Source organism: Molothrus aeneus, chromosome 3 (assembly GCF_037042795.1).
Source record: "Molothrus aeneus isolate 106 chromosome 3, BPBGC_Maene_1.0, whole genome shotgun sequence".
Lineage (NCBI taxonomy): Eukaryota > Metazoa > Chordata > Aves > Passeriformes > Icteridae > Molothrus > Molothrus aeneus.
In genome coordinates, this window is record NC_089648.1 from 48,744,632 (window position 1) to 48,757,292 (window position 12,661).

The 12,661-nt window shown below is 38.1% G+C and overlaps 1 protein-coding gene across 1 annotated transcript in view; it reads right to left on the bottom strand.

Moving 5' to 3' along the window:
* The window catches only part of MAP3K5 (mitogen-activated protein kinase kinase kinase 5), a 98,162-nt gene that overhangs the window by 51,752 nt on the left and 33,749 nt on the right, over positions 1 to 12,661 (bottom strand). Inside the window, exons 4-7 of the mRNA XM_066545685.1 lie at positions 4,778 to 4,971; positions 4,405 to 4,573; positions 3,378 to 3,484; positions 778 to 948 (exon numbers count right to left, since the gene is read on the bottom strand). Coding sequence (XP_066401782.1) covers positions 778 to 948; positions 3,378 to 3,484; positions 4,405 to 4,573; positions 4,778 to 4,971 — 641 coding nt within the window. The remainder of the gene's footprint in view (positions 1 to 777; positions 949 to 3,377; positions 3,485 to 4,404; positions 4,574 to 4,777; positions 4,972 to 12,661) is intronic.

Sequence of the window (12,661 nt, forward strand, 5' to 3'; positions counted from 1 at the left end):
AAAGAAAGAAGAAAGCTTTCTATTTTAAGCATTTACTTCAACAAGCAGCTGATGATCACAAGATCAGAGCTAAGATGTGATCTGCAGGACACATAAATGCAGATTGTCTGTATCCTCATCTGAATGCAGAAAAGCAGCTCATCCTGACAGAAGTCTAGGATGACATCCCATGCCTTCATTTTCTAACCTCTTCCATGTAACAGTGATTTACAGTGCATTTCAAAAGCATTAAAAAGACAAGATTCTTGTCTCTAAAATGCAGATAAGAATTCATCTATTATCGACTAGTTATTGTGTGGTTTTTTGACTACTGATGCTACTGTAGTCCACTGCAATGTGCCTGTACTATATGACAATGATAAAACTTTTACCACTGTACAGTGATAAAACTTTTGTCAGCAAGTTTGGAACAGCCATACTGGTTGTGAGTTAAACCTCTAAGCCAGACATGCCAATCAATTCATGACTGATTACTCTCTGGCCCAGATTCCTAAGAATAACATAGTAAACAGGAGACTTCATATTTGGGAAAAATGATGAGTTTAGTTTACACCTAAACTTCAGGTCTCTGAGGCACTTGAAGAGCTTTGCAGAATGAGATGTGTGAACAACAAAAATCTCTCATTCTCAACAAATAAGCAAGGCAATTTAGAAGATGCATTCTATCCCCTAAGGATGCCAAATATTTGCAAAGTAAAACCATTCAAATATATTCTTGTTTGAGGAATATTTTTCCAAAGCTAAAAAAAGGACATAGACCAGGAAAATAGTACTCACCAGAAAGTTGCTTTGTCCCTGCTTTCTATATCTATGAACCCAGATTCCAAAAACATGTCCTTGTAAATTCGACCAACCAGGCAGTACATATCTGAAGCTACTTGGTCTTCCTGCTCTACAAGGGGAATCATAATTTCTAGAGCTTTCTGTCTGTCTCCAGGCAGATTTCTCCTGTTGAAAATAATAAATTTGATTAAAAAACCAACAAAGTTGACAAGAAATAATTTTTCATTATTGTTTTTAATTGGCATATGACTTCATCCATGTAAAATGATAGATAGACACAATGTACTATGTTATATACACACACTTACCCCTTCTTCCTTTCTTTTTTGGTCTTTTCTTTATGTTATGGGAAACCTTTATAAATGCCCCTAAACATAACTTCTCTCTCTCATGAAGCATCAGCTATAGCAAAGCACTGAAAACAGCATCAAGAACCTCCAGGGAAATTCTTAGAAGGGTCACGTGTTACTTCCTTATAAAATAGAAAAATGCGAACCTTGATTTCATGTCTAGTTTTTCTTCCAATGTAATTCATGCTCTAAAGGAAAAAAAGATTCAATCTTGTGTTTGTGATTTTTACTTTTTATATACATTTTGACTGTGAAGCAAAACTTCCAAAAAGCACAAACCAGATTGAACTCCCATGATAGGGAAGGCTTAGGAGTAAAGCCAAAAAGGCAATATTAAAAGAATTACTTTGGACAAATAAACCACGTAATTGCAAGAACTAGACACTTCCTGGTGAGTCATAGCTTTGGTACATACATCATTCAGTATCAAAAGTTTAGAATTTTAACATGTTTGTGTACTGAACAATCAAATGACTCCGTTTTCAACTTTTCCACATCTTGTATTGACTCTCACTAATCCAGATTAATGAATTTAATGAGAACAAAAACAGTAGGGCAAATAATGTTTTGCAACGTGGATTATTTACACTTAGCTGGTCTTCAGAGACAGAGGTCCCTACTTTTATTTCTGTTTACTTTTCCATCATCAATGCCCTCACATTTCTTGATTTAGGTCAGACTAATCCTGACTAATTGAGCTGCTCCATCCTTCCGTGCTAGTGACCTGGATTAGAAGCAAGAGACACATTTTTTTCACAGCAAAGATTCAGAAGTGCAGAGTATTCCAGACCTGCCTCAGCTCACTAAATATCCTCTGCAGTCTCAGTAAGGAGAAAGCTACAATTAGCCAAAGTAATTCCTTCTTGGCACACCAAAGCATGAATGTTTTCATGGCTGTCATGGCTTCTAGTTTAATGGTCAGTCTGGAAAGGAGAGGAATAGGAAAATCTCATCTGGATTCCTTTGGAGGTAGTGTGTCAATCTTCTGTCAGATACTCTCGGAGGCAATATCTTGAGTCACAGAACCAGTGAAGTATAAGGATATACCTGAAAAGATTATGCTGCAGTTTTCTAGGTTTTTAGTGCCTCAGTGAACTAGTCCTGTTTTCAAAGACAATTTTGTTTCAGAAAACTGTGACCTTGAGGTCTAAACAACACATTACATGTCCAAGGAATACCTCGAAACCCTTGTGAAGGCTCTGTAGAAGTGGCAGGTATAGGCTGGACTGTTTAATCTGCAAAACTTCACATATTTATGTCAAAGGAAACAAAAAAGGCACAATATTTATACCTTCATTTACCTGGTATAAAGACAAAATTAAGGATCTGGACATTTTATTCAGACAAAAAATGCCAGACAGCTGTTTGTCTGGGGTTTTTTTGCCTTTTTTTTTGTCTTTCAAAACCAGGTTTATTTTTTCAAGTAATTCCTTGTGACATGTTTTGACATCACTTTCACATGATGTGCAGTTTTAAGCCTCCTCAATGAAGCTGAATTACAAAATTCAAATCTGTGAGAAGCAGAACCACCTATCAACATTTGCTATACTTGACAATTTCAATACCTGCTGATACCTGGTCTACTCTTCTAAAAGTCAACAGCAAAATGTTCACTGCAATAACAGCAATGGAGCAGAGAACATCTGTAATTTCCTCTGAAAAAACACCCTTCTTAGTCACTTGGCTAAATGTCAGTATCCTAGAAAGAAAATCTAGGCTTGGCTTTTATTTAATCCATAGAAGCAGTGTATGTTTCTCCATGTATCACATTTTGCCCATGTTATCAGACGATGTGAAAATTATTTTATCATCATAATACAATAAAATCTTCCTATGGACATTTGATGAAAGGTCTGCTTCCGTCTCCTGACATTACCAGAACTCAGACTTGAATGAGATGATGTCCTTGCCAGCACAAATGACGCAGCGCTGTCACTCACACAGCCATGTCAAAAGTGTATTTTACAGAAGGATAATATTGTAAGGTATTTGTTTTTTCTAATTTAGGTACTGAAACAAAAAAAATAATACAAACCTATGGAAAGACAAATCAAACATGCTAAAGAATGAAATTTAACAGTATGAGATAAAAAGAAGCTTAGAATCCCCAGAGCTGCTTCAGTCAAAATCCTAAGATTGCGTATAAAGATTCCACTAGGGAACTTCAGACAGTATTACCCACCCCTTACAAAGTTTGAAGTTTTGATTTACTGTTCCATAGCAGAAGGAAGGGTAGATTCTTACCTGTTTAGGGCAAATGCATAATGCAACCTCACATGGTGGTGGGAAGCCAAGTCAAAAGTGGGCAGTTTTTCTAAAGTTTTCACCAATTTCACAATGGAATCGTAATCCTTCCAAAAGAAAGGAATAATAAAGTTTTAAGGGGCTGTACTGAGGTATGCCTCCATAAACTCCTCTTCAACCTAAGCAGCTATTGTTTCATACAAAATATTTTCAGTCCATTGTAAGTTTTATGGATTTCAGTTTCTTCCGTCTCAAACTGTAATTGGCCTAGCACTAATCAGAGATGGGAATATGCACAGTATTTAGCAGGGAAGGCCAATTTGGTCTCCTGTGCTGCTTTAACATGGTCCTGTGGAAATTTTCATACATCTGTTTCATTATTAAAGTTAGGAACTGAACGCATCTCAGTGCTCATATTGTGCAGACATTACAAAGCTAACTGCATTTGAATTAAGGCATTTCAAATCTCTGAAGTAGGCATAAGCCAAAAAAACAAGATTCTTTAATACCAGAGTTTTTAAAGTAGCTTACTCACTGACATATTTAAAAAACAAATAAAAATAAAAAATCAAACTCAAACCACTTCATAATGTTTAAGGAGTGACAGTTGAAATTATGGATAACAAAGCAGGCAATTACCAGCATCATTCCAAAACCTGAAATATGAACTATTTCTGTTTCCATAAGAAATGTCATCAGCTTTGGTGAAAAAGAATACATTTGCCTATCAATTGCAGAATGCCACCATAGCCTTTAACTACATGCTGTTCATCACACAGCAGTGCTGAGATGGAGAAGAGTTATTACACATCATGTACTTTTTAGGTACTGCCATAAAACCCTTTTCTGCTATGGAAAGGCAAACAGTGAAACTACAAAACCAAATAAAAACATCAGAGAAGACACCATAAAAAATTTTTACTAGTGTGCTTTATCCACACATTTTATTAAAAAATCTGCACCAAATGCACCAAAAATTTCTGTGAGAATGTAATTTAATTTACTATTCTTAGTAGCGAACTCCTACCTGGATGTCTCTGTAGGACAGCAGCAAGTTTATGACAATGTCAGCAGACAAGACTTCGACGTTATCGACTCGCTGTCGAATCCTTGCCAGCTCTGCTGCGAGCTCTTTGCCCGTGTAAAGCGTCCGGGCCTTTCTGATGTCATTCAGAATGGATTCCCGGAAATACTGGCTGCAGGGAACAACTTCACATCAGCACAGCTCTCTCACAGTGTATGTGCAGAACATGTACAGATGGAACAGTGTCAATGCAGAGATTTGGTCAAGCTAATCAATTAAACATCAGTTTTTCTGAGCAGAAGGCAAAAGAGGCTGACATTTATCTTGTCAGCTGGAATATTTGCATTTTACACAGGTGTACAAGAAGACAACTCACCTGGAACTGGCCTGTGCCACCTTCAAGAGCTGAATAAATCGATCCACCAGAGGTAAGCATATAGGCCCAAGCAGAGACTCAAAACCAGGTGGCATCAGCTCTGTGAGTCCCTTCACGAAACTGCTATCACAGCAGTACACCTTGTTATGTGGAGTTATCATATAAGGAACAAATATGTAGTTCCCAGTGCACATCTGCAGGGAAACAAGGGGCAATATTTAGAGCAGTTGTGGCTTGGCAGGCCAAAGTATGAAACCATTGCATGTACCACCTGTTAAAGTCAAAGGGAGACCTGCTGCTTATTTCAGCAAGACTAAGTTTTGATGCATAAACTCAGTTTTCACATCAAATATGATATACACCTGAAATGTATTCTTTCAGATTTCTGATCTGCTTCCTGTAAAATCAGTCTTTCCAGAAGTATCAAGTTGACCTTAAAATTGTAATTGGCTCAATAGTGAAATAATTCTCAGGCCACACTCTGAAGAGGCAGATGGAATGAAAAGAAGCTGAGGTACTTGCTTTTCAAGGTGACATGATCAGAAGAAAGCAGAACAGTTTGGCTCACAGATACTGGAAACAGTAACACAATCTAGTTGCCTCACAACAGGACAACCATAGAGAAAATTAATCCTCATATGAACTGCAAAATTATTCAAATAGTTTTGCATTCAAAATCAAAATAAATTTCCTACTAATATTTCCTGTAGAAAATATTTTTAATGGGACCTAAAGTAATGCATAGTTCAGAAAAATCACTTACAGAGCACCTCAGCATTGCTAAACTGCATTGATTTTTATATATCAATGTATGACAGATACTTTGCAAAAAAAAAAACAAAGAAAGGAAAAAAATTAAGTGCCTTCCAAGGAAGAGGGAGGCAAGATGACTGCTGACTGTGATATGTGTGTGAGTACAGATTTATGTGCAGAGAAAGTTGCCAAACAGTTGTGTTTTAAAGAGTCTTAACTGAGACAGAATACCAACAAAATCAGGAAGAGTTCCTTCATTCACCTCTCAAAGCTCAGACTCCATTACTGAAGTGCCCAGCAGCCCAACAACAAAAGCCTTAATGAAGCACTTCTTGAGACCCATCATTTTTAGTATGCCTAAATTACTTCCAAGGTTAATTAGCTTCTGTTCAGCTGCTTTGACTCTCCCAGAAGTCAATACTGCAATGCAGACACTTCAGAAACTCCCTGCCTAGCTGAGCTCCATGAATTGAGAGGGCAGTGACTGAATAGTTTTTGAATGCACAATACCAGCTGTGTGCTTAAAACATGCATTTTAACATGCATTATTAGATTTTTAAAACATGGAAGGATTGAGGTAGTCAAGTCTGCAAATCATATGTGTATAGACATGACAGTAAACACACATTTGTGTACAAATCAGAGGCTGGCTATGAAAAGTACAGGAATTATTTTTTAATTACATCCATCATACTATGAAATTGTAAGACCTCAATATAAAGGCAACCCCACTGCACTTCTGAGGGGCATTGACAGACTCTGTAAAATCTAAAAATAACTGCTGCAGGCATTTACATGAGATCAATTGAATTCAACTAACACAGAAGTTGTTTGGAGATTATTGTGTACTGTACCTTGCACAAGGGTTAATTTAGTCCTCTTTCTGCAACCATTGTGAACTACTGCTGCTGACAACCTAGGGAATATTTATCTCTGTGTGACTGCAGCAATTCCAAAGGGAACTTGAGAACTGGGGAGTGTATGACAAATTTTTTAACAAGTAACTAAGGAGTGGGATGCCAGAACCCAAACTGGTTGTCTGTGCAGGGGAGAAGTGAATGGATACTTCTATTCAAGAATATCCTAGCATGTAAGGCAATCACGTGCTTTCAACAGTGAATGGATGAACTTTTTACCCTGCTAAAATCTAATGAGCCCCACAGTCAAAGGCAGAGGGAAAATTATTAATTTACTGGAACTGGTTTCAGCAATTTTAAGAGATGGGTACATTGCCACTGGCATAAGAGCCACTATTACACATAGGCAGACTGTTATCCACCTTTCCTTTTCTAGGTAAAGGAGAAAAAGGTTGAGAAGTCAGAGTCAAGAAAAAGGGTGAAGTAGCTACAGATATCCGGAGACGAGCATTTTACTTCCTAATGTTTATTCAGTGCATTAAAAATAAATTCAAAACTGTTTGCAGGAAGACCTTCTCAGACCTCTGGCACACTGTTTCCAATGCTGAGGTCCTAAATAAAAATCAGCTCTGAAAAAGGATGTTCTTAACTTTTGAAATTCAGAGAACCCAAGGTTTACCCTTGTAAAATGGTCGTGCCACCTACAGAGACAGTACCAGAGCCTTAATCTTTAATTCTACCAGGAGGAAAACTGCTCTTCCTGCAGATGACAAGTGCCTGAATCCATTACTGAGCATGAGCTCTGAGAAACTCATCCTGAGAACACCTTCTGTAGGAAGTACATATCTATTTCAGTGAAACAAGAGAGCCAGCAAAAGTTAGTTTATATGCATTCCTCCTGTTAGCTGAGGGGGGAAAAGAAAAGCTGGTTATAATATAAAGCCTGGCATAGAAGACATGCAGACCCAAGAGTCATTGGAAGCAATGGACAGGAAAGAACTTAACAGTAAAAGACAGGAGAAAACATTGTGGGAAGAAAAGGGAAAAAATTAATCCATTTACAGTTGTTCAGAAGGCCCCCAGGGGTCTCAGGGAATTGTCTCAAGCTAGACTCTCACCCTGATATTCAGTAGCAAGTAGTGTGAAAACACAGTGGCCTTTCCCTCAGCCAGGGCATCACTTTGCTTCTTAACTTAACCTAGATAGGTATCTTTTGTGGGAGCTCTGTATCTATGAAACCTCTCAAATTTGGCTGAAATTCATCAGACAGACAAACAGGCAGATACAAAACAAAAGTGGAGGATGAAAAACCAGTACAAGCTGTTAAGTTTCATTTCCTTAGGAAATGCACTTAAAATAAAAAAAAAGTAGAAAGAGCACACATGCAATAAAGCTAAGAAACACAAGAAATACTGACCTCAATTTCACTTCCCTAGCTAGAGTAGAGTAGGTAGATATTTAACAGCTAAAACTAACAAAGGCAGACATGCAGTAGCTCTGGCATCAAAAGAAAAAAAAAAAGAATCAAAAGTTATATATTATTTACTAAAGGTGGTGGTTGAAGAAAGATAACAGTGACGGCAAGACTGCTTTTTTATAACAAAGTCTACAGTCCCCCCCTCTGGAGAAACATGTTGTGCCATCACCACAAATTCTCATTGCAAAGAGCCCAACTCCAGCTGCCTTTGGGCTATGATTAGGGTGGGAGTCCAAGAGAACCAAGCTGTGGGGGAAGCAGTTGTGGAGCTATTCTAAATGTCAGACCACTTTCAACCATTTTCCCCAAAGTAGAGTGTGTGACTTGCTTCTTTCCTCATTCATCCAGTGATGCAACCTGTCTCAGCAACTTATACTTCTTTCTCATCTTTTTTCTGTCAGAATATAAACTATGCTAGCTTAAGTCAGAAAGGATCAGGTGATCTTTCTGAAACACACTTCCCATCTGCTCACACTTGCTTTACATTTTCACTTAGTGCATATTACTAGACTTGGAAGCTTAAATATATTTAACTTATTCTATTATATGTGCCCTGTAATGCTCCATCCTGACTCTGATCCCACAAAATTTGATAGTTACTGTTGTTCAGACTAATGCACAAGAACTCACGACATCAGACAGGTAATCCTGGCCTAAGCTTTCAGATCAGCTGAGCTCCTTTTATCTGGGAGATATGAACATACATATCAAAGCCTTGGGCTAGCACACTCAGTACCTGGCAGCATCAGGTCATTTTCTGACAGACTATCCATGCCAGTCCATTTCATCAAGTCAGTCAGATTAATCAGAAGGCAGAAGTGCTGGCTGGAGCCAGCTACACACATAAATGCTTACAACTAAGTGACAGATACTGTAATTAATTTTTGCAAATGTTTTAATTGCTCTGTATTTTTCTAATGTTACTTCCTCATTTACTGAGGACAAATTGAACAATTCCAAAGCATGAGTAATTTCAGTTAGAGATGTAAGATCATTTTTAATAGCTCTATAATTACAGAATTTAAGACAAGGCTTCTAGCTAGACCTAGTGGTCACTGGATCATTAAGCACCTCTTTCTTGTTCAACATCCTTCCTCAGCTTCTGAAAGAAATTAATATAGCACCTATTTATATTCAAGAGATAATAAAAATCAATAGCACATACTTACATTTTATTGATCACAATAAGAATATAAACCAGCCCTTCTTTCAATATTCCCCTCTTCTACAGAACTACTTGGGAAAAGGGCAGCTTTTTGGACTTGAAAGGGGAGACCATGTCTTAGAAAGAGCATCATGAAATAAACACTATTCTCTCTCTAAAAAATAAATCTGATGTAATATAAATGATTTTTTTTCTGAAAGTTGCATAGATTAAAAATACATGGTACTAGACAAAGGAATATTTGAGTTCTGGCCAATTAATTCTCCTATCTTTATTTTTTCTTCACAAAGAGGGGGAAAACTGAAAAATTGTAGAGAGTCAGTGATGCACAGTTCTTTCAATACCCAAAGGTTCTTTACTAACACTGCTCTGTTGGGATGATTTAGCAGTCAAATATCCACAAACAGAGAAAAATTTCCTTCAAGGACAAGAAGTGTCAAAGAAAACAAAGATTCCCAAAACCAAAACCATGACACTTTAGCCATGAATGGGAGAATCTAGCAGAATCCCACCCACTTGCCAAAGCTTCAGGTCAGCATACAATGTAACTTTAATAAAAGAAAAAAAAACAGCTGAAGTAATAAAAATTGCCAGTATCTCTCACAGTAGGAACTGTTCTTCCTGCTGACACTCTTATAATTAAAAGAACTTTTTTCTATTTCTCCCACTCATCCTTTTGAAAAATATCTGCTTTTATTTCAATTTTTCTGGTGAAATTTTTAAGGTAGCTCTCTGACTGCACATGTTATTATGTGTAGCAGATGGCAAAATCATAAACCAAGTTATTAAATCTATTCCCTCCATCCCCCAAATACACAGTAAATCAACATGTGCTGATGTTTTAATGAATACAGACTCAGTTTGGGTTTACTTTAAATCCCACTCACATGAATGATAGCCTTACTACTGATTTGAAAAGGAACTTAAGTTAGCCACACACCTCAAATAAACTGAAACACTGAGACTGGACCTACACTATCAAATACCTCCCCTTTTTTTTTGAGACTATATTCTTTCTTTATATACCCAGCAATATCATTCTATTGCAGCCATGCTACATCCTAAATGCTTGTTAAAAATCATCTTACAGCCTATATGGTCCTTTCATCATATTTACACAGGAAAAAAGTTAACAACTTTTTCCTAGGAAAGTATGTGTCAAATATATTAGTCAAGAATTCACAAAATTAAAAATAAGCAAGATGTAATGTTGCATCATAAATAATTAATACCACAGTTATCATTTCCAGCAAAATATCTACTGAAGGCTACATAGCATTTTTACATACTTGGATATCAAAAATAAAACTGGCCACAAATCTCCTGTTGGCTGCAGGAAGAGTATTAAAAATATTTACCCCTATTTCCATGGTGAATGAAATCAACAGTTAAACATACCCTATGCTACAGTCTTTTAACAGCAGCTATATGAAAATTCTGAGCTTGCAGATGCCTCTGGAATGCCTCATCCAGAGTCACAGAATGGGTCAGCTTGGAAAGACACCACAGTGGTCATCTAGTTCAACCTCCCCACTCAAGCAGGGTCATCCTAGAGCACATGGTACAGGATTGTGTCCAGACAGTTCTGGAATATCTCCAGTCAGGGAGAATCCACAATTTCTCTGGCCAGTTTTTCCAGTGCTTGGTCACTTGCACAGTAAAGAAGTTCTTCCTCATAATCAGGTGGAATTTCCTGTGCACCAGTGTCTGGCCTCTTGTTCTAGTCCTTGGCTCCATTGAAAAGAGCCTAGCTCCATCTTCTTGATACCTTCCCTTCAGATACTTATAGACATGGATGGGGTCCCCTCTCAGCTGTATCTTCTGGAGGCTGAACAAGCCCAGCTGCCTCAATCTTTCCTCCTAAGAGATGCTCCTGTCCTTTCAACATCTTTGTTGTCCTGTGCTGGACTTGCTCCAGGAGCTCCACGTCTCTCTTGCACTGGGGATCTCAGAACCAGACGAGTTCTCCCACTTACGTTAAAGGAGCGCTACACCAAACTGTCTCTCGAGCTCCACCTTAACAAGAGGCAATTAGGAAAGACTCTGGAAAACCAGTAAAAATTACAATCACAGAGCCATAGAATGGTTTGGGTTGGAAGGGACCTTAAAGGTAATCCAGTTCCAATATCTGTGTTGTGGCCAGGGACACCTTCCACTAGACCAGGTGGCTCAGAGCCCCATCCAATCTGGCCCTGAACACTCCCAGGGATGGGGTATCCATGGCTCCTCTGGGCAACATGTTCCAGGGCCTTACCACCCTCAAAGTACATAATTTCTTCCTAATACTTAATCTAAACCTTCCCTCTTTGAGCCTGAAGCTATTGCTCTTTGTCCTATCACTACAATCTGATCCCTTCAAGTGTTGGAAAAGCAAAGCACTGCTAAGGGTGCCCAGCCATACAACACTAACTCTGTTGCTCAATCACTAATGCCTGCAAGTCAGCTGCCCAAGAGAACAATTCCCATTGCCTCCAAGGGCCCTTCTGGCCAGACCAGGAGCAGTACTGCAGCCTCACACCCCAGGCAGCCCCCAAAGCTATCCACTACTCCAGCCTGGTGCAAGCAAGCAGCCTGAACTGAAAGGTGTGCACTGTGTCAAGGTGTAACTTACCGCAGTGGGTTGCAAACCACATGTAGAATACATGGATATTAAACACTCAGATTCAGCAAGAAGTCAAACTTTTAAAAAAATTGAATAGCCCTGCAACTTTCCTCCAAAGGTGGTAGAATTCAAATCACCATGGAAAATTATGATGAAATGAAAACTGGTTAGCTAAGACTAGCAATGTACAGTCATGAACTCTAACCTTTATAGCAACATCTTATGACTGAAACTCTTCACTAGTAATTTCTAGAATGCCTCTGCTGCTTGATTGACCTCAAAAATCAGATAACAGCAAAAACTAAACTAAAGCTTTCAACCAGCAAAGTAACAGGATACCTCCTGTTAAGGTATCACTCCCTTTAAAAATGTATGGTTTTGGTATTACTGGAACATTTGAAAAAGGTCCAAATAAATAGCTATAAAACCACATATAACAGGAAATAAGCCAATGTTATCTTGTACTGCTCTGCCCAGACAGGCTCCAGGCAGCTTATCCTTGCTATGCAACATTGTATTGACTATTACTAGGAAGCATAAAAATCCAGCAGAAGAACAAAACAGTTGGCAATAGATTTTTTTTTTTTTTGTTATCCCACTTATTTTTAGGGAAACAAGGTTTAGGAAAAGCAAACACAAGGCATTTCAATTAGGCAGATATATATAGATACACACAGACTTGTTTTGCAACCTTTTTAATCCCCTGGTGCCAAGGATACCATGGTCCTGATATGGCTGATGTTTGCATGCTATTAAAAAACATGTTCTAGAACAGCAAGACTGAACTCCTCGTTTATCCATATGTATTTCATTTTTTTTTTTTAATATCAGTAACCTCACATGACTATTTTGGTAAGGGTGGGCATCAGAGACACGGCTTCTCTAGATCAGAACCTTCCATATGAACTCCTCGTTTATCCATATGTATTTCATTTTTTTTTTTTAATATCAGTAACCTCACATGACTATTTTGGTAAGGGTGGGCATCAGAGACACGGCTTCTCTAGATCAGAACCTCTGTCATACCCAT